The sequence below is a fragment of the Aquarana catesbeiana genome, linkage group LG09, assembly GCF_042186555.1.
Source record: "Aquarana catesbeiana isolate 2022-GZ linkage group LG09, ASM4218655v1, whole genome shotgun sequence".
Lineage (NCBI taxonomy): Eukaryota > Metazoa > Chordata > Amphibia > Anura > Ranidae > Aquarana > Aquarana catesbeiana.
Window position 1 is genome coordinate 69,554,609 of NC_133332.1, and position 22,597 is coordinate 69,577,205.

General features: G+C 44.7%; 1 protein-coding gene across 3 annotated transcripts; it reads right to left on the bottom strand.

Moving 5' to 3' along the window:
• Positions 1-324: 324 nt before the first annotated feature.
• HNRNPL (heterogeneous nuclear ribonucleoprotein L) lies at positions 325-19,270 on the bottom strand. 3 transcript variants are annotated; one of them, XM_073598743.1, is made up of 14 exons: positions 19,083-19,269; positions 13,581-13,699; positions 12,163-12,403; positions 11,256-11,343; positions 10,319-10,413; positions 9,536-9,608; positions 7,872-7,943; positions 7,359-7,639; positions 7,158-7,279; positions 6,817-7,018; positions 4,433-4,490; positions 2,689-2,724; positions 1,292-1,387; positions 325-543 (listed from the first exon to the last, which is right to left on the bottom strand). In XM_073598743.1, exons 1-14 carry the CDS (start codon positions 19,194-19,196, stop codon positions 485-487), a joined length of 1,656 nt encoding a protein of 551 aa, XP_073454844.1. In that variant the 5' UTR covers positions 19,197-19,269; the 3' UTR covers positions 325-484. The 3 variants fall into 3 exon arrangements, with proteins under 3 accessions (XP_073454844.1, XP_073454846.1, XP_073454845.1); XM_073598745.1 differs by lacking the exon at positions 7,872-7,943 and having other exon boundaries at positions 19,083-19,270; XM_073598744.1 differs by lacking the exon at positions 2,689-2,724 and having other exon boundaries at positions 19,083-19,270.
• Between the last annotated feature and the right edge of the window lie 3,327 nt (positions 19,271-22,597).

Here is a 22,597-nt window from a genome sequence, read left to right on the forward strand (position 1 = left end):
TTAAACAAGTGTCCAAATACTTGCTGTGCCAGGCACTTATACAAGAAGCTGCTGCAGCTGAGCAGGGCTGTGGCAGCATTCTGCTGAAATGGTCATTGCGGTCCTGTAATGTGGTATAGAGGAGCCTGTGAGCGCACATGGTTCTGTGCCCTGGAGGGGCCGGTAAAGTGCAATACTGCCAGAATCAACCAGTATTTCTGTACTTGCAAGGCCTTTATAAAGTCAAAACACTGAAAAAACAAAAAAAAAAAAAAAAAAAAAAATTTCTATCTATACACACTACATTTTGAAATTATAGTAACAAATAGTCAAAAGGAACAAAACCATGTTCAAAACATTTTATTAAACATGTGCTAAAAACAAGGCGCACACAACCAAACACGTAAAAAAAAAAAAAATTCAAAAAATAAAAAACTAGCACAAGAAGCTCAACTTGTACTAAACAGGAACTGCAGGAAGGGAATTATCTTGACAAGTCTTGATGTTACGATGCATGCTGGGCAGTGGAGAAGCACAGCTTCAAGGTGTATGGGTATGGCCCATCTGAAAATAGAAAGGACAAAAAAAAAAAAAAAAAAGTCACATTATTGCCTCACATATAAAAGCTATTAAACAAGTTTTGCTATGCAAATTATAAATCACAATGGTTGAAGAGCCTTTGTTGACAGATACCATTTGCTTCAAGCTGGTTTTGCATTTCTATACAAGTCACCCTGCACTTGAAATGGGTGGTACACATAGGCTTTTACCAGAGTTTAAGAGTGCTGCAGTTAGAGGAGCCTCAACCTCCCTCATCTGAATGCAGAAGAATAGAATTTTGACTGTCAAAAACTGCAAAACCACAGCACGATTTTGCTGCAGTCAAAGGTTTCATGTACACACAGCCTAAAGTTGCTACACCTTTAAGAACAAATGTGATTGAAACCATCTGTCAAGTGACATAAATGCATTGTGGGTGGGTTGATTATACAAATACCTATGACAGTGGAACCACACAGACCATTAAATTTCTATAGAAATTTCACCCAGAATATCTGGTTAATGGCATCAAAAGATTCGGGCCCATAAAGCCAATGTTAGTACAGCTGTATAAGCCTATTTGGTTTAATGAAGTAGGACTTTAGGAAGATGAGGGCTACCAAAGAAAAATAGTCAGCTTCTGGCAGTGTGGGCTAAATGAACAACCCTCCCAAAATCAGAAGTTTTCCCCTTCTTAAAATTACCATTTACATGTTATCAAAAACAAAACAAAACAAAAAAAAAAAAAAAAACACCCCTAAAGAGTACTTACTAGGATTCTTCATCTGGAAGTGATTCAGGAGGCCGAGTGTTTCAAGGGCATCGCTCTTAGATTCCCATTCAAGCAACCCAGAGGAGCTCCTCTCACCTACAGAGGTGATGTAAACGCAAACCTTTACAAAACAGACTTCAAAACTCTGACTAACACATTACAATCAAGTTACTTCCATAGGATACCTGATTAAAATTTAAAGGTTAAGTTCACCTTTGGGAACAGGTTACAGGGGTTACACCTGTTTTTAGGGTGGAACATGTAATATGTTCCCACTGCTGCTCTTGGCTTCCCTCTTTCCTTGTGACAGCAGCATAACAAGTTTCCCATACTAGAGGTCACTTTCTGAAAAACAGCACAGCTGTGCAGGGCTCCTCCCAAAACATAAGGCTGCATAATACATTCTCAAATTCTGTGTATTGATGAACTACAAGACCGAACATCCCTTGTGGCTGTCGGCTTGTAGTTCTCAGTGAACTACTACAGCACTACTGAGCATTGTGGTAGTTCATCGAGTCTTCCTGTCAGTGTGAAACGGGCTGGCTGTACAATGTACGAGCAGACAGCTCACACTGACAGTGTGCAGGAGACCTGCATGGCATCTGCTCTGCTGATGCAATGCTGAAACAAAAAACACACCCCACACAAAAAAAATTTAAATTCATACAGAACAGTCCACTATCAAGAAGTCTTCCCTCTTGTTGTTGGTGTATCAGTTGTTGACACCTCTTTACTTCAGAAACTCCACACTCTGGGACTTTGTTTTGTGTAATTAGTGGTTAAATTTGAGCGCTGCACTGCTTTTTTATTCCATACATAACAGTCGTGGCCAAAAATATTGCCACCCCTGTATTTGTCAGATAATGCACCACTTAGTCCAGAAAATTGTGGAATTACAAATGTTTAGGCATTCTCATGTTTCTCTTATTTGTATGGCACAAAAAAAAAGCAGCAGAGAATTGTCTGAGGATCTGAGAACAAAACTTGTGGAAAAGCATGGACAATCTCAAGGTTACAAGTCCATCTCCAGAGATTTTAGTGTTCCTGTGTCCACCGTGCACAACATCAAGAAGTTTACAGCCCATGGCACTGTAGCTAATCTCCCTGGATGTGGACAAAAGGGGAAAAAAAAAAAAAAAAAAAAAAAAAAAAAAAGCAACAAAGGATTTTTCAAGAATGGTGGATAAAGAACCTCGATTAACTTCCAAATTTTAGCTGACCTTTTAAGCACAGGTTACAACTGTCAGCTTGCACTATACATCGCCTTCTGAATAAAAAGGCCACGCTATGGTAGGAGACCCAGGAGGACCCCACTGCTTACACAAACATAAAAATGCCAGATAAAAGTTTGCCAAAAAAAAAAAAAAAAAAAAAAAAAAATATATATATATACTTACCACCTGAGGAAGACGACATCCTTTTGGGAGTATGTGCTGTGGACAGACGAAACAAAAATTATAGCTTTTTGGTAATTCTATTTTCAGAAAAAAAAATTAGGCCTTTAAAGAAAATACAGTCCCTACAGTCAAACATGGTGGGGCTTCACGGATGTTTTGGGTTTGCTTTGCTGCTTCAGGCATTTGGATAGCTTGACCGTGTGCTTGGCATCATGAAATCTGAAGACTACCAAAGAATTCTGGGGTGCAATGTAGGGCCTAGTGTCAGAAAGCTGGGTCTCCATCAGACCTCATGGGTCTTACAGCAGGACAATGACCCAACAAGCACACGACAAAAAGCACCCAGAAATGGTTTAAGACTGAAGAGTACCGAACTGGCCAGCAATGAGTGCAGATCTAAATCCCATAGAGCACCTGTGCAGAGATCTCAAAACAGCAGTTGGGGAAAGACCTGGAGCAGTTGGCAAACAAAAAAAAAAAAAAAAAAGTGATCTAAAATTCCAGGAGAGGGGTGTAAAACTCATTGTTACAGGTAGCAATTGATTTCAGTTATTTTCCAAGGGGTATGATACCAAATATTAAAATTGAGGGTGCCAATAATTTTGTCCATTCATTTTTGGAGTTTTGCATGACAGGTGTCATATTTGGCATTTTGTGTCATGCCAATACAAGAACAAACATGAGAATGCAAAATTTTTTGGGCAAAGTGATGCAATATGTGTATTAAAAAAGTGAAGTTGTCCTTGAACCCAGTTGATCCCCCCCAAATAGAGCTTTTTGCAGTATGTGATCACCAATTCGCTTGACTTTGAAAAACACCCCAATATGCGTATATTGATTGCGCTTATTGGTTTGTGCAAGTTATAGCGTCTTTATACTACAGGATATGTACACTGGAATTTGTATTCAATTTTTTTTTTTTTTTTTTACTAGTAATGGCCATCAGCAACTTCTAGTGGGACTGCAATATTGCAGCAGACATTCGGACACTGACTTTTTGGAAACCAGTGCTAAAACTATGCAAGGTACTAATGACACTGAAAGGAAAAGGGTTAAACATCTAGTGCAATCAAAAAGGTTAAAATGTGTGCCTAGCTAGTGTTTGTGGTGCCTTCACTAGAGGGAAGTAATAGATTCTTTCCCCGCAAAGCAGGGTATAAAATCTATTACTTTCCCACTGACAGGGCTCTGCCTAGTTTACATAGGCAGATGTGTCCTGTGTAAATTCATGATTGCCTGCGGTAATCCACTGGCCAGCACCTGGTGATCCGACACCTGCTGTGTCGAAATCACAGCACGGCTATATCGCACCCCCTACCTGGAAGTGTCAGATCACGTACTAGGTAAGGGATCTGGCGCAGCCGATCCGCCTTACATCTAGGTTATACGGCCGGCAAGTGGTTAACGTTTGCAGTTCAACAGCATGTAACAAAGTGGGTCAGCAGAACTGTGGGGTTTAGTTACTAAAGCTGGAGTGCGCAAAATCAGGCTCACTTCTGCATAGAAACCAATCAGCTTCCAGGTTTTATTGCCAAACCTAAATTGAACAAGCTGAGGTTAGAAGCTGATAGGCTACCATGCACAGCTGCACCAGATTCTGAGTGCACCAGTTTTAGTAAATCTACCCCTGTGGCAAACTATAAAAGAAGAAATGCAGTGTTAAGATCATGCTGCCCCATCCATGGCTGACTGCAGACTATTCTGCTACATTGTGTAGAAAGTAAAGTTATTGCACATGACTTACTTTTGCCAGAAAACACTTTAACAGAAGATGGTTTCTTCAAACCCAGTTCTTCGCAGATCTAAAACAAGACAAGAGAACAGTTTAAGTTGAGTGTGGAAACCAAAATTTAAAAGCAACACCTGTACAGAATACCCACAATGTTACATGTGCGTTAACATTTACCATGTTTAGCTTAATTAAAATAAACTGGTACAAATTACCCTTTGACAAGTAGAACTTTAACAATCTATAGCCAACTCTGTCCCAACCACATTTCCAGCACTTAACCCTCAGTAAGCCAACTGGCACACTTCCTAGTTTCTCCCCTAAATAAGACCCTTTTAAAAATTAGAAATATTTCTTTACCCAGGTAAGTATTCAAAATATATTTGTAATCCATCTGATATAAATATATTTTAAGCTTCCCGAAACCCAATGTACATCACCAGACTGAGAATGAAGGTCTGAACTCTGACCAATTCAGTGCTATATTGCTTTGCACAGTGCCATCAGTTTGCTTATAGGAGAGCTGAGCTCAGATAACCTGTTGTGTTGCTTATTTACTGTCCGATGGGCAATCTATATAGCAGCCAGGTGGGTAGCTACTAAATGCCACGTTTTCATGGGGTGTTTGCTGAACTAGAACCATGGACAAATAGGATTTACCCAAGCTCTACCTTTATTATCCAAAGTCCTAGAGAGTTGAACACCAGTGCTCTGGCTAGGGTGGTAAACTGACAATCGCCAAGTAAAGCCAGCAACTCTATATAAAAAGACATCCATCTACATTCTATAGTATCTGACACAAGTGATTACACCCCTCACTTTTTTTGGAAATAATTTTCTTTTCACGTGACGCTGAAGAAATTACACTTTGCTACAATGTAAAGTAGTGAGTGTACAGCTTGTATAACAGTGTGGAGTTGCTGTCCCCTCAAAATAACACAGCCATGAATGTCTAACCCGCTGGCAAAAAAGGAAGTAGTACACCCCTAAGTGAGTGTCCAAAATGGGCCCAATTAGCCATTTTCCCTCCCCAGTGTCATGTGACTCGTTTGTTACAAGGTCTCAGGTGTGAATGCGGAGCAGGTGTTAAATTTGGTGCCCTCTCATACTGGTCACTGGAGGTTCAACATGGCCGCTCATGGCAAAGAACTCGGATGATCTGAAATAAAGAATTGTTGCTGTACATAAAAATGGCCTAGGTTATAAGAAGACTGCCAAGACCCTGAAACTGAGCTGCGGAATGGTGGGGAAGACCATACAGAGGTTTAACAGGAGAGGTTCCTGTCAGAACAGGCCTCGCCATGGTCAACCAAAGAAGTTGAGTGCATGTGCTCAGCATCATATCCAGAGGTTGTCTTTGGGAAATATGAGTGCTGCCAGCATTGCTGCAGAGGTTGAAGGGGTGGGGGGGGGGGGGGGGGGTGAGCCTGTCAGTGCTCAGACCATACGTTGCACACTGCATCAAACTGGTCTGCATGGCTGTCATCCTAGAAGGAAGCCTCTTCTAAAGATGCACAAGAAAGACGTAAATAGTTTGCTGAAGACAAACAGGCTAAGGACATGGATGGAACCATGTCCTGTGGTCTGATAAACTTATTTGGTTCAGATGGTGTCAAGCATGTGTGGCAGCAACCAGGTGAGGAGTACAAAGACAAGTGTGTCTTGCCTAAAGTCAAGATGGTGACATACTTTAGCAGAGCATGATCCCCACCCCTTCAAAGACAGGGCAGCATTCCAACATAAAGACCCCAAACACCTCCAAGATTCAAAGAAGCTAAGGGTAAAGGTGATGGATTAGCCAAGCATGTCTCCAGACATAAACCCTATTGAGCATCCTCAAACAGAAGGTGGAGGAGCGCAAGGTCTCCAACATCCACCAGCTCCGTGATGTTATGGAGTGAAAGATGACTCCAGTGGCCACCCCGTGAAGCTCTGGTGAACTCCATGCCCAAGAGGGTTAAGGAAGTGCTGAAAAATAATGGCCACACAAAATATTGACACTTTGGGCCCAATCTGGACATTTACTTGTGTACTCACTTTTGTTGCCAGCAGTGTAGACATTAATGAGGACAGCAAATTTACAGTTATACAAGCTGTACACTCACTACTTTACATAGTAAAGTGTAATTTCATGTTATCACTTTTGTGAGATACTATAGAATATAGATGTGTCTTTATATAGATAGCCAATAAAAGTTAGGCGGGAAGGGCCAGGAGCAGCAAAGAAAGACCCGAGAAGAAGCGAGCCTGATTCTGCATGCTCCAGGTTTTCATACATAAACCCCCTAGTGTCGAGACAGGCCTTCCACTCTTCACACCACTAATATTTCAATATTTTAGAAAGCCAGAAAGTTAAAGACCATAAATTAAACCATGACCATAAAGACCATTAGTCTTACCTCAAAAAAGTTTTCCTCAGTCACCTCTGGAGGAGCATTGAAGAAATGCAACACATTGCTAGGCTGCTGAATGCGATTCTTTGCAGCTTGTTCTGGAGAAGTGAAACGGTTGTTTCTGGAGCCGCTAAACACCTTAAAACTACAGGATCCATCCTCCAAGCCATAGGACTGACCAGGCACAATAGACTGCTGCTTTGATACACTAGAAGATTTAAGAGGCAGCTAAAGTTAACTCTTACATGGTTAGGGAACAAAGCAAACAAAAAAAGGTCTTTTATAAAAAAAAAAAAAAAAAAAAAAAAAAAAAAAAAAAAAAAAAAAAAAAAAAAAAAGTAGCTTACCACACACTAAGTTTCTGCCCAAACATATAATTGTTATTCAGATGGGTAAGAGCTCTGTCAACCGCATATCCATCACCCATTTCCACCATACAGGCCCCAGGCTTGCTCTTCATGAACTTGACCTAAAGGATGATTATAGCATATTAAGTTGAAGCCTATAGCTGTTGTATCCCAGTAGTCTTCAAGAAATATGCAGCTTACCTTCTCTACATTGCCATACAGACAGAATACATTGAACACTCTGTCACAATTCATTTTGCTGGGGTCGAGACCATACACCATCAACACTGGACTATCAGCATGAGGACCATATTCTGGAGGGGGTGGTGGAGGGTGGCCATACTGCGGACCATAGCGCCCTGGACCTCTGCGGGGAGCTCCAACAGGAGGAGGACCCATCCTGCGTCCTTCATAGTGTGGGGGTGGAGGGCCATATGCATCCTCATGATAGTGTCCATGATATCCACTATGAGGACCACCACCTGCAAGGAAATATAATGAAGTTTTTATGAAGTTTAGAGAGCGTTTGCATCACTATCAAAACAGGATAACCAGTCAGTTTATGGTAAGGGAGCCCAAAGAGGAACCAAAAGCGCTCCCACTAACACATTGTACAATACAAAGATTCTCAACCAGTGGCACATGCACCCCCATGGGCACTTCTGGTTAGTTTATGAGAATTTGGAATATGCCATCCAGATTGGATTTCCTTACCATACTCTGCAGGGTGGTCTCCCAACAACGGTGGGTTCCTCTGGCGTTTGTTAGGGTTACCTCCAGCATCAACTAAAATATTTGAAAATAAAGGAGCAATGAGTACCCTATGGAGTTCCGCGTCAAATCCCCACTGGCTAATCAAAGAAAGTGAAAGTACAGCCCCCCTCCCCAATATACTGATTAAAAGAGCTGTGTATCAAGGTTTTGAAGTACTCCCCATTACTAGACAAAGCCACATTCTAGTGAGATTCCCATCCTATACCACCTCCCCAAGTTACAAACCCTACCACGTTCTGCCACAAATGGTCCTTGATACACAGATCCCTCCCCCAATCAAAACACCAACCCTTACTGAGCCCAAGACATATCATTGGAAAGATTGAGCACAAAGATTGAGAAAAGAATTTACTTACTGCTGAGTCCCATTGACAAAAACATTTCTCTTACCATTTGGTACCTCATTTGTGCGTAAGCAGAGCTCTGAAAGGTGCCGCCCCGCCACACACACGCAGCGACCCTGCATCACATGGTTTCAGTCATGAGTTACATCGAAGGGCAAAGACAACGCAACAATTGGCATTCTGTAAAAGGATCACATGTTGCTAACATGTTTCTCCATGTTCTGTGTGCTCCATGTGCTTTGTGTGGTCTCTTGTGGTGATGCTGCTAGCTGGTGTCTGACCCCGTCACACGTCCTGTATCTTGTTGGGGGTGTGAGCTTATGTTCGCCTCTTCTGGACTTGGTTGGAGGTAAGAAGGAACTGTTTTTGTAGTATGGAGAGTTTTTGAGGATCGCGTTGTGTTAATGTTGTAGCATGTCCCGTCCTTGCCTGCCGTGGCGTGTGCCGACCCACTTCTGTGCCCATTACATGACTATGTTCACTGTGAAAATACACTGCTATGGCATGTGGCACTCAAGTTCACTGTACTTCTAAAAAGATGTCTGTTGTAATGTTGAGATTCTCTGTACTGGTCATGCCTGCAGCGTGTTGGGGAGCATCTTTTGTACTTGTGACGTGTTGAAGCCCCAGATTCAGCGACTTGTTCTTGGATCACCATGTGATGTTCGTCGTGTGTGACCTCTGCAGAAGGCCTGGTAAGCTCTGCGATGCATGTCTCCGTGGTGACTCACTACACTGTGTGTTTAACAATGTGCAGACGGGGGCCTGTCAGTCCTGGACCACAAGAGGGAGCTGGGAAAAAACCTCCCACTAGAGGGAGGCTTGAAAAAAACCAACATCACCATCTCTCGGGTCAGCTGGAGACAATGCCCTCATGACAGGCAGTACTGAACTGGCCCCTGCACATACATTCTAGTATGTATCTTGGAAAAGAAGTGTTAGCTTTGCTCTTGTAATGCCACCGTTTGCTCTAGGGAGAAACTGTCTGGTGCTAAACAATTCAAAAAAGAAATCAGTGTAGTCCTTCAGACAGGGCAAATGTTATCTGAACGTGACTGCAACAGACAGTATTCTGTAGGTGCCCTTACCGACGGGCAATATACTTAAGCCGTCTGACTTGCTTTGGTAAAGCAACCAAGTTTCTTGATGACCAAGAGACAAGTCGGTGACATTACAAAGTGTGACGTGCCAGTCTTGTGCATTTTATCAGACTAGTGAAGAAAGCATGTATAGATAGACATATATAAGACGAGTTATTACCTTGTCCACTCAATGCCGGGTTAGTGTAGTCCCAAGTGTCCTGGTCATTTTTAAAGACATTCAGTCTGGTAGGCTTAGAAAGGAAAAAAAAAAAATAGGGGGGTGGGGGAAGAGGAGGAGAGGTTAGCTAGCACCAAGTTTTAACAATGTAAACATTTAACTATGTTATGACAATTACACCCTCCATACTGCAACCCTGAATTCCTCACTTTCCCTTAACCGGAGCATGATGTAAGTGTCCATTACTCAGCAATGGGTCAATGTTACCAGCAAGGGGAATTTGTCACGTGAGCGAAGCAGATGAGCTTAACAAATTTTGCATGTGGACTGAAAAATCCTCAGTGCAATTATAGAAATCTAACTCATGGAAGTCTATAAAGCCTCCCTTCACCTCAGCATACAGCTGCCAATAGTCACACCATGCTGATACTGCACACCTCTCACTAGGCTTAGAGAAGGCACAAAACAGTGATTTAGGAGATCTGATCCTTAAGACCACAAAAACCATGGTCTGCAAGGATAACACATTGGTGGCCAACAGCCTATTTTGAGGAATAAAAAAAAAAAAAAAAAAAAAAAAAAAAAAGGGGTGGGGGGGTGGGGGAAAAGGTAGGGGTTGACTATCAAATGCATCATAGGAGAAAATATTTCATTGACCCAGGACTACTAAAAAAACTTTAATGTGTTTAGGAGTTGCATCCAAACAGATCCCAATTAATATCTCCCCTAACCTGTCTCTGGCCAGAAAAACCAAAGCAAAATTACATAAAATAGTGAGCTTACCTTGGCATATTCAATCTTTAATGTGCAGCATCCAGAATAAATGTCAGCACCATTAAGGGAGGCCTTAGCACGTTGAGCACTCTGAACAGAGTCGAATGTGCAGGAAGTAAAGGAAAAGACAAGTTGCAAAAATAGACAAAAGTTTTCTCTTGTATTTACATTTGCCAGTTCAGTCACCAGCATGGCTGCAGTAATGTCTGCTCTGTAAGGCTTTAATTGCTTTGCATGCTCCATACAACCAAAGTATTGCAGCACAAATGGTAAAGACAAATTCTAACTGCTAAGCGTCACTGAAATGTCTCTGCAACACATTAAGTCTGACAGGAGTGTGTAATTACATAGTGCTGACCAGTAGTATCCCACAGGCATTAACAGAAGGTCAGCATGAACTGATACTGCCCAGTGTTTACCCATCTATTTATGAAAAGCATGCCGAGATACTGCAGCCATCCAATGTTAAATCAGTTAGTACATTCAAGTATTTACTTTTAGGAAAATAAGAAACACAAGTGTGTTACTTTAAGAGTTCCTTAATGTTACAATGCAGTATATAGAAGCTCCCACATCAGAGCAAAAAGTGAACAATGACATCAGTAGCTTCAATGAGCTGCCAAAAATTCTTGTCCTACGAAGCTTACAAATTTAAAGCTGCCAGTATTCCTCAAGGAAGAACAGACAGGAAGTCAGATGTCAGCTTGTTGGGAAATCTCACTTCCCACCATACTACAATCATAAAATGTATATATATATATATATATATATATATATATATATATATATATATATATATATATATATATATATATATATATATATATATATATATATATATAAAATTTTCTAAACTGATCTATCAAGTTTTACCAGCTTTGTGAAGACACTAGGTGCCAAGTGTACGATGCATTAAATTTACTGAACAGAACACATTAAAAAGGATATTCCACCATAGATTGGACACCATTCTTCCTGAAGATCACAATTCGCTGTACTGGTCCACATGGATTACAGATAGTGTAGAGCACATCCTATAGGGAAGAAAGATGCTGTATTAATGCTAAATACTTTTGATTCTATAACTGATACAAAAGACTGCATAGTCTTAGTCAACTATGGAAGGTTTAACTTTTTTTTTTTTTAAAAAAAAAACACCCCACACATACACACATTTTTTGCACAGCGTTTTTTCTGGGGGGGGGGGGGTGTTTCGACTGGGAATACAAGTGCACAGCCCCATAATATATGTACCCCAATTTTTGTATAATATGAAAAATGAGGTTACACTGACCAAATAGATACCAAACATCCACGCTTTAAAATTGTGCCAAACTAGGGTAGTCCATTTCTACAGGTTAACCGTTTGGCATTACAGGAGGTCTAGCGCTAGATTTATTGCTCTCGCTCAGACGTTTGCGGCAATACCCCTCATGTGTTGTGCCACCTACGTATGCATTCACTACAGTGCGCAAGCACGCTTTACAGTTTTTAATATTGCCTTTAAATTTTCACACTGTTCCCAAAAAAAAAAAAAAAGTTGATCGCTTTTATTGCTGTCGCGAGGAATGTAAACATCCCTTGCAATAATACAGGACAGGTCCTCTTTAGGTAGAGATCTAGGGTCTAAAAGACCTCTCTCACCACTTCTAAAAGTGATCCCAGGAGAGCTCATCTGAAAGCCAGCTGCCTTCGAGAAAAGAAAATACCACGGTTATGGCATCTAGCTGCAGCCATAACCCTGGTATTTAACTTCAAAGTCATGACATTTTCACAGGTGGTTGGCATGTGGTTAAAAAGGGAGAAAAAAAGAAGACTACGGAAAAACAAATGGGAATGAACGCTTAACTTACTGTAGTGATTGAATAGATTGGGTTTAAGATGGTGAACAGAAGGATGTTGTTGACGCCTCTGGAATCATCTCCTGTGTCCACGGGGCGAGATATCTTCTGACTGGTGGAGTAATTAATAAAGGCAGGATGCCCACCCACATAGATCTGGTTGTCTGCAGCATAGTTTACAGCATTGCAAGCTCCTAGAATATCCTCAAATTCTACCAGTGCCTGCCTCTTCTTCGGCATCACCACCACATAGCTATAAATAAGAAAACAGAATCATAAGCGAGAAAAAAAATCCCTATAAAATGCCCAGCTCATGCCTCAGCCAACAATTTACAAGTCAGTAAATTTAAAAGGAAGCAATACAAAGAGAGAGCAGGATGCAAGTACATGGTACAGCAGACACATCAGGAATATGAAATGTTGGGGTAACATTCGCCCCCCATTTTGGATAAAGTGAGGGTTCTTTTGCTATCTGTGTGCCATTGTGGAGGAGATTTCCCATAGCCAAAGCTATGAAGGTGTCATTTTCACCAGAACTAGTGTCCCCAATGGAAGATTTCACCTCTATTTCTGATTTGATGTCAGCCCAAAATTTGGGATGTACTTTTTAATAATGGTCAACAGGACAAAGAACGAGTCTCCCCAAAAGGGACAGGCAAAGTAAAAAAAATATTTTTGCCTTTAGTAACACTTTAAAGGCTTTGTTACCGTTTCATGGTACATCATCTAACATGGTCATATGGACCTGGGCCTTGGGCAACAGTCTGCACATTGTCCCCTGTGACGCACTGATCGTGGCTGCAATGCAGGCTTCAATGCCAACCTTTAGAATGTGCACTTTTAGTACTGTTGAGTGCATTTATTACATTTGGCCATGCTTACACCAGGAAAGCCACAAACTAATTGTGTGAACTGCTTCTGGTGCAAACTATTAATGCCTTCTTTGCCCAATGTGGGTAAAAAGTCACAGTGCACCAAAATCTCTGCTAGAATCAAAGTGGACATTCTTTTAGGGTCACTTTACTGACAAAGCTGAATGCAGTATGCACCAATACTCCACACCAGCACATGGCATTTAAACAGAGGTGCTATAAAGTGGGTGAAAAACTTACAGCAACCCGGAAAGTGCATAAAAGGACAGCACCCTGTAAAAAGCAGAGGCTGTATTTCAAGGGTTAACTCAAAAGGTGACTATCTTCTAAACATTTATGCAGCCTTGTACAGTTACAGAGGTGTTAGCATCTCTACACATGGTGTGGATGAAGGTTTTACAAGCAGCCAACACACACACACACACACACACACACACACGTTTTTTCTATGCATTTTCCACCAAGTAGTGGAGAACATTATCAGGAACACAATAAGGCCTTGCCACACTGCAGAAACAGTGACAGACCATGCCATCATCCATGTCATGGACAGAATACCTTATAGTTCCAAACTCCTGAAGTGCCTCTGCAAGATCAGCTTCTACCACACCATCGACTAGTCCCCTCACGTGGACCACCGGGGAAGCCGGGGTCTTGTGAGGGTCCTCATAGCCTTCCTGAAAAACAAAAAAAAGAGGCAGAATGTGAGATTCAATGGAACAGTACAGCAGAGGATAGCTCTGGGAAGAATGCAAAGGCTGGCCTTTTTTTAATCTCACTTTTAAACCCGACGTTAAGGATCTCTATCTAAAAGGGTGGAGAAGAGGCTGCATTGCTGAACCAGAAAACAGTCCCCTGACTACTTACAATGTGACAGGTGTGCAAACCAGAGGAGATGATGTACAGAAATATTAACAATGGAAACATTACAAACTTGTTTGCAGCAGTTTACCCAGTTTTTTCCATAACCATGGACTTCAGCAGCTGGAAAACCCCAGTGTCTGAAGTCCCACTATTAACCACTTAAGGACCAATCTTAAGTCTGACATTTACTGTTTAAAAGTCAAAATCTGTATTTGTTGCTAGAAAAATACTTAGAACCCTCAAAGCATTGTATAGATTTTATTTTTCAGCAGAGACCCTAGAAAACAAAATGGAGATCATTGCAATACTTTGTAAGACAGCTGCGCAAGTACGGTGTAACAAACAATTTTTTGGGGGGGAAAAAAAAAAAGTTAGCCCAATTTTTTTGAATAATGTGAAAGATGTTACGCCGAGTAAAATGAAACCCAATAAGACATGCTTTAAAATTATGCATGCTCGTGAAATGGCGACAAAATACAGTACTTAATCTCCATAGGCGATGCTTTAAAAATTTACAGGTTACCCGTTTAGAGTTACAGGAGGAGGTCTTGGGCTAGAATTATTGCTCTAACGATCATGGTATTAACCTCACGTGTGGTTTGAACACCGTTTACATATGTGAGCGTGACTTGCTTATGCGTTCGCTTCTGCGTGTGAGCTCGGAGGGATGGGGCGCTTTCAATTCTCTCATTACTTTTTATATTGTTACACTGTCAAAAGACCTCAGATTACAAAAAAAGAGGAGGCTCTTTAACGCCAGGTGACAGAAGTGATATTTGACATCGCTCCAGCCCTCTAAGAGCATAGTCGAGTGGGGGCCCCATTTTGCACTCACTCAATTTTCTGCCCATCACTCCCATGGCTCGGATCTCGTTTCTACTGCTGATCTCTCCAATAAGCGGTGGAAACGACCGGGAAGTACCTCACGCCGCCCATAAGTGATCTTGCGATGAATCCGCACTTTTATGTGAAAGAGGATCGGCCACTGTGGGAAAATATACCGGGGTAATGGCAGCTAGCTTCTGCCATAACCACGGTATACAACGTCAAAGTAGGAACGCATATCCATGGTGGGCGGTTCGTAAGTGGTTAAGCAGCAAAAATGTTTTTATAGTGCATAATCAGAAGAGAAAGTTTTTGAAGCGTAACCTTACAAATCAGAGTGGAGGGAAAAAATAAATCTCATGACCAGTTCCAAACAATGGGATCTTTTGTAAAACTCATTATAGCCACAAAGCCAGCACAGCCGCCCAGTACAAGGACAGTGTATGAGCTTCCTGGTAGTTTACTCATGCAGAAAGAAAATAGTTTGCAATGTTACAGTTGGGTCAGCGAAATGGATATCGGTCTTTGGGCCCCGTTCATGCCTTGGTGATTTTATGTTGTATGAGGCCACTGCAAGATGTCAACTAGGCCATCAGTAACCCCTTCTTCACCAAGGGTAACAAACCTTAACAACCAGACCCAATTTTGCAAATTTGACATGTGTTCATAAAACTGTACATATCACCACAACCACTTAGTATATCTAGGTGAATTATACTTTTTCTCCAAGAAAAATTAGGATTTCATTGGGTGGTAAATGCTCTTGTTTCTCTCCCCCCCTCCATCATAAAAGAAACTGTCCCAAAATACTACAATTTTTCATTTAGCTGTATATTTCCTTCTCTTATCATAACTTAAGAATGGACTCCTCAAAATAAAAAAATTCTCCTGCTGATTGCAGCGTGTATGTTATTTATTGTATGTACCTGTAGTACAGGCCAAAAACAATAGCTTTTTTTTTTTTTTAATCATACCCAAAATATACTGACCCCCACCAACAACCTACATCAATTTTTTTGTTTACATCTTTCTCCTCTGGCAAGGAGAAAGATGCAATGCATTTCTCTCCATTCAGAGAAGAAAAAAAAAAAAATAAAAACCAATGGACAGGCTACAGTGACTGATTGCTGTGATAGCCTCTGATTGGCTAGCACAGCAATCAGGTGACAGGAAACTGGGGGTCCATGTTCCCGATCTAGTGCGAGACTCTCAGCAAGAGCCCAGTCTATGTTGGGAACACGCTCCCAGCACGAACACATATTCGGCAACCAGGTTTAAAGCCCACCTTTCCGACACAGCATGTGTGTTATTGTTTCTTCAAGTGGTTGAAGGAGGAGACGTACAGCCTAAACTCATTTGGCTGTACTTAGGATCACAGGAGTGACATCCGCGCCAAAGCTCATTGTCTACTGATGTCACAGCCTGAACTAGTCCAGGCATGCGAGCTGATCAGGACCATATGGTCATGATCTTTCCTGAGCCTGGACTGGTACCAGGCTCAGCCCCTCAGGAAACCGCTGAGCCCAAGCAGGATGCTCCCACCCCCTCCACAGCTCCAGTGAACGTGGCGGGTGCAGGGGGAGTAGTCATAAGAGGGCCAATGAGAGCTGCAGAGCTGGGGCATGTGTGTAAATCCAGGAAGTGAACAGGCAGCAGCTGAAGCTGCCCAAAATCGAAATGGTTGCAGCCAGACTCAGTGGAGGGAGATTTCTGCAGCATACTTGGCAAGTACAGAATCACAGTATATATAAAATAATATGCAAAGTTGTTGGAGGGAAGCTTCAGAATGGAAAAGATGTTTTAATTACAAATTATGTGAGCAGACTGCAGTTCCTCTAAGGAAAAAAAAAAAAAAAAAAAAAAATCACAATTTGAAAAGTGCCTACACCTCCAACAGAACAGATTTAGATGGTTTTACAGCTAAAAATTATAAAATGTGCAGGCCACATATTCAAAGATATACAAAATGGTTGGACAATACCAACAATGAATGCAATCCTTGGCATCTACTTATGCAGGGGAGATAGAACACCTACATCATCTCCTGAATGCTGCTGGATCAGTAAAGCTGATCCGATCGAGATTCGTTGGTTCAACAGGCACTGTTTTGAATTTTGATCCAAGTATGGGCAACCCTGGTGGTACACAAGTTAAACCATTGATCAACTTGTGTACAACCAGCCTGTTCCATTGTCCCGAATGATTAGTGCCATTGGCGATAGCCAGCAACACAAGTTTTTTTTTTTTTGTTTTTTTTTGCCGATGGGGGAAGGCTTCCCGCCAGCAAAAAGAAATTTGAGCAATCTTCTTTCCTTCAACCTGTGGTGGAAAAAAAAAAAAAAAAAAGCATAACATATGGCTTGAATGTACAGCCTGCCTAAGAGATAGATCAATATTCAGATACACAGAGTAATAGCAGCTGCCACTGGGCAATCCCACTCAGAGAACATTAGATTGCCATTGTCCCTCCAAGGTACGTACGGGTGTGAAGGCGCTGTCCACAAGACCTGCACAGCTGAGTCAATGCACATTGAGGATGCACAGATCATTCAATAGCCAGAAGGTATGTGCACAAACCTTACACCATCTGTCCATAAATGAGGCTGTTTCTCTGCAGAGCTAAACTAGCCTCAGTCCCAACTGTGAATCAAGTAAAACTCGCCAACAAACCCAGGCAATTCAAACAGATTATATGGGGCCAATTTATACTACTGAAATTGTGGGGATATCCAAAACAATTCAGGGATTGGCTTTGTACGACCTGTCGAAAGAAAAAAAAAAAAAAACCCACACACAATGCAATGTGTTTAGTGTTCCAAGGCATGTCTTTCCTATACTGTGATTGGATGCCTCAGAGCTCAAGAAAGGAAAAACACATATGTGCAGCTGTTTATATCACAGGAAAGTACATGAACTTCTTTGGGACAGTCATGAAGAGACATCAATAGCACATGTTTTTGCACAATTACTTGCCTTTCCTCCATCCAGCTTGCCAGCCATTGCCTAAAACACGCAAGCCTAAAAAAATAGCCAAAACATGCGTGTACAAACCCACAAATACACGCTCCAAAATCTTATGCTGAAGTGTGAATGAGTGCATTAGGTTCTCACATGAACTGCTGCAAGCTATTTTTATGCATTTGTACACATGGCTTCATTTGTAGCCAATGAAAAGCTAGAGACACAAATCGTGCGAAACACATGTTACAACGGGCTCTCACACTGAAGACCAAATCTGCATGTCAATCCCCAAAAAATCTCAGGGGTGAGCTTTGGCTAAGACTGGGTGCAGATTTGCATCACCCTGGCCCACCATCTTATGCAGCCCCCCCCCCCCCCCCCCCCCAGGACATCAACCAAATCCAATACACATCACCCCCTCAGGACTGGATGGGGACCATTCTCATCAGCCCTGACCATCTTACCGTGTCTTCTCAGGACTGGGGTACCATTACCCTGATTATCCTCTTGTCTTCATGGGACTGTGGTGCCAGTCAACAACACTGACATGCCCCTTGAAGACTGAGATACCGATCTTCATCGGCCCTGACCATCCTGCTGAGCCCCCCTGAGGACTGGGGCACCAGTCATCCCCGAGGCCCCCTGACTGGGGCACTGATCATGACCCCCCCCCCCCCCCGAGGATTGGGGCACTAATCATCCCATCTGAGGACTGGGGCACCGGTCATCCACCCGAGCACCCTCCTGTGCCCCTGATCATCCTATCCAAGGACTGGGGCGCTGATCAATCCCCCTGAGGACTGGGGCGCCGGTCATCTCCCCCCCCCCCCCCAAGGATTGAGCACCCCCAAGGACTGGGGCACTGATCACCCCCCCACCCCGAGGACTGGGGCACCGGTCATCCGCCCGAGCACCCTCCTGTGCCCCTGACTATGCCAACTGGGGCCCTAATCACCCCCAGAGAACCAGGGCACCGGTCATTCCCCCCCTGAGCACCCTCCGGGGGCACTGATCAAGACCCCCCCCCCGGACTGGAGGGTACCGATCATCATCAGCCCTGACCACTCTCCTGCATCTTCTAAAGCCTGGGAGCAATTCACATCAGCCCTGCACACCCGGATGGTGAGAACAATAGCAAAGCCGGGACTGGTCCAGCCATTCATCAGATATGTGTGGGAGGCCTAGTAGTAGAAGAAGTAGTAGTAGTAGTGATGAGTACATATTATGGGAGATGATACTTAAAATCCCTGCAAGGCCTTCCATTGTGCAGAGCACTCCAACCCCACCTGGACAAAAGGCACGCAGTGCATGCTGGGATTCGTAGTCCCCCCTCCCCCCCAGTCCATGAATGAGTCCTCCACACAAGACACAATAGAGCTCGCTCAGCCTCCGCGCGGGCCCCTCCCTTACCACACTGGCCGCCACGTTGTCGTCCGTCCCGTCAGTCTTCAGCCTCTTCGGGGCTCGTCCGCCCTCCGTCCCGTAATAAGCTGACCTTCCTCCCACCGCTGCAGCTGCCGCCATCTTCAGAGATCCGCCGGGACTGAGAATCCCGTAACATGGCGCCGGGGCAAAAACCCTCTATACCCCGCCTACTTACTCTATCCCGATAGGTCCGCGATAACACCGGTCCCTAAAGACTTCTTCCTATTGGCTTACTATGGCAGTCGACTCCGATACCCGAGCAAATCATCTCAAAGAAAGCGAGAAGAGGCGGGCTGGGAAAAATCGCGATTTGATTGGTGGAAGCGGACGCCAATAACAGGCACGCCTGTTTTGGGATTGGTTGCCTTCTGCTAAAGCCAGAAGGCGTGAGGAGGTGACGAACCGCCATCTTGTTCGTTGTTAGCGTGTAATGGCGCCTCATTCATTCGATGTGTGGTGCAGTACCCGACGGTGCAAAGCTGATGTTTATAAATTGGCTGCACTGTAAATAAGCCGTAGCTGCAGAATTATGCCCATATTTCCTCCAGTGAAGTGAAGAATTAATAAAACGTGGGAATGTTAATGCAACAAAGGACGGTATACATGGTTGCTGTGGACACCACTGATGCGTCTCCAGCTCTGGTCCACACAGAGGCCTGTGTATATAGTATTATAAAAGCATTCCTCCTATGCCAATGTCACATACACTCTGCGTATTAAAGTCCAACTCTAACCTAAGTTTTGATTTTGATAACTTTGCCTCACTTCCTATTTCCGTGACACCCATACAAGAAATGGGGACATAGTTGTCACCAGAACAAGAAGACAGAACACACAAAAAACAAAATTATCCCAACACTTTCCCTCTTTACTAACTTTTTTTCGTGAGTACCCATTTGGGAAACTTCCTATTTATTCCTTTTCTGACAGGAAGTAAAGTGAATTCTCATTGGAGACATTAAAGGCAAATCTCTCTGTCAGCACCTACAACTTGCCCCCACACTCTGTCCAAAATTAAATGAATAGTTTTGGCCAGGGGCGTTGCTAGGTCTGAAAAAGATCTGGGGCTATAGCCCATAGCAGCGGTCACCAACCGGGGGGGGTGCACGCTGGTGGTAAGCAATTTTTTGCGGGCAAAAGAAGGCTGGTGTTGGCGTTTCAATCTTCATGGCACCATGGTTGATATGGTGTCAGGGTGATCAAAGCGCATTGTTTCTATTGTTATATTGTAATATATAATGAAGTGGTTCAACTCACCATAATGCAGAATCAGTGGGAGCCCTGGGCGTGTCACTTGCCACATCATCTGCCACCATTTGCAGATTGTCACTTGACACCCATTGCAGATTGTCACTTGCCACCATTTGCAGATTGTCACTTGCCACCTCACCTGCCACCATTAGCAGATTGTCACTTGCCACATCACCTGCCACCATTAGCAGATTGTCACTTGCCACGTCACCTGCCACCATTAGCAGATTGTCACTTGCCACCATTAGCAGATTGTCACTTGCCACCATTAGCAGATTGTCACTTGCTATGCCAGCCAGTGCCACTAAATGTGCATTCTCGCTGCATTGGTGGCAGGCTGGCAGCACTGGCCCATTTAGTGAGGGCAGGAGAGCGGAGATGCAGGGCGGGCAGTGAGAGATGATGTAATCTCTCTGCTCCCCACCACACCTCCGACATTGAAGAGGCCCATTTAGTGAGGGCAGAAGAGCGCTGATGTGTGGCAGGCAGTGAGAGATGACATCATCTCTCTGCTCCCCGCCGCACATCGCTCCCACATTGAAGTCCCAGCTGTGAAAGCGGAAGATTGGTGACGGGTGGGCGGAGAGAGATGATGTCATCTCTGCTTGTCCGCCTGCTCGTCTCCAGGGCTGGACTGAGACAAAAATTTGGCCCTGGACTTCATCCAGACCGGCCAACTTTGACAGGTCTCACCCATGCCGGATCTTCTGGTCCCTCTTGCTCCTGTGGTCCCCCTGTGCTTCTCTGGTCCCCCGCGTGCTGCTCTGGTCCCCAGCACTGCGCTGGTCCCCCTGTGCTCCTCTGGTCCACCACGTGCTGTGCTGGTCCCCCTGTGCTCCTCTGGTCCCCCGCGTGCTGTGCTGGTCCCCCTGTGCTCCTCTGGTCCCCCGCGTGCTGCGCTGGTCCCCCTGTGCTCCTCTGTTCCCCCGCATGCTGCGCTGGTCCCCCTGTGCTCCTCTGGTCCCCTGTGTGCTGCGTTGGTCCCCCTGTGCTCCTCTGGTCCCCCGCGTGCTGCGTTGGTCCCCCTGTGCTCCTCTGGTCCCCCGCGTGCTGCGTTGGTCCCCCTGTGCTCCTCTGGTCCCCCGCATGCTGCGCTGGTCCCCCTGTGCTCCTCTGGTCCCCCGATTGCTCCTCTGGTCCCCCGCGTGCTGCGTTGGTCCCCCTGTGCTCCTCTGGTCCCCCGCATGCTGCGCTGGTGCCCCTGTGCTCCTCTGGTCCCCCGCATGCTCCTCTGGTCCCCCGCGTGCTGCGTTGGTCCCCCTGTGCTCCTCTGGTCCCCCGCATGCTCCTCTGGTCCCCCTGTGTTCCTCTGGTCCCCCGCGTGCTGCGCTGGTCCCCCGCGTGCTGCGCTGGTCCGCCTGTGCTCCTCTGGTCCGCCTGTGCTCCTCTGGTCCGCCTGTGCTCCTCTGGTCCCCCGCGTGCTGCGCTGGTCCGCCTGTGCTCCTCTGGTCCGCCTGTGCTCCTCTGGTCCGCCTGTGCTCCTCTGGTCCGCCTATGCTCCTCTGGTTCGCCTGTGCTCCTCTGGTCCACCTATGCTCCTCTGGTTCGCCTATGCTCCTCTGGTCCGCCTATGCTCCTCTGGTTCGCCTGTGCTCCTCTGGTCCGCCTATGCTCCTCTGGTCCGCCTATGCTCCTCTGGTCCGCCGTGTGCTGTGCTGGTCCCCTGCATGCTCCGCTGATCCCCCGAATGCTGTTTTGGTCCCACATGTGCTCTGCTGGTCCCCCCCCCCCTGCTATGGTCCCCATGCTCCTCTATTCCCCCCCCCTCCATGCTGCTCTATCCCCCCTCCCAGCGCTCACCTCCTCTCCCTGCTTAGATAGGCATACAGACATGACCCTAGGAGTGGACACTGATAAGCTTATTGTACGATCCAGAAGTCATGCAGCCGCACACAGCTGTGACATGAACTTCCTCGGCACTCGTTCTCTTGTTCTTTCCTTCCCCCGCTCTCATCTAGATTCTCCGTGACAGCAGACAGGATGAAGAGCGGGGGAAGGAAAGAACAAGAGAACGAGTGCCGAGGAAGTTCATGTCACAGCTGTGTGCGGCTGCATGACTTCTGGATCGTACAATAAGCTTATCAGTGTCCACTCCTAGGATCATGTTTGTATGCAGCCGCGCTGCATAAGCAGGGAGAAGAGGTGAGCGCTGCGGGGGGGGGGGGGGGGTGGCGGTCCGATGGCTCAGTGCCTGTACATGCCTGATCGTCCCTCCTCCACCTCCAATGCCGCCCGCCACAGCAGCGACC

Coding starts and splice junctions, on each gene's coding strand:
- HNRNPL (XM_073598743.1), bottom strand. CDS start 19,196: ATGGCGGCAGCTGCAGCGGTGGGAGGAAGGTCAGCTTATTACGGGACG. Junction 9,609..10,318: donor TAAAGATTGAATATGCCAAG/GTAAGCTCACTA, acceptor TTCCTTTCTAAG/CCTACCAGACTGAATGTCTT. Junction 544..1,291: donor CTTCCAGATGAAGAATCCTA/GTAAGTACTCTT, acceptor TTCTATTTTCAG/ATGGGCCATACCCATACACC.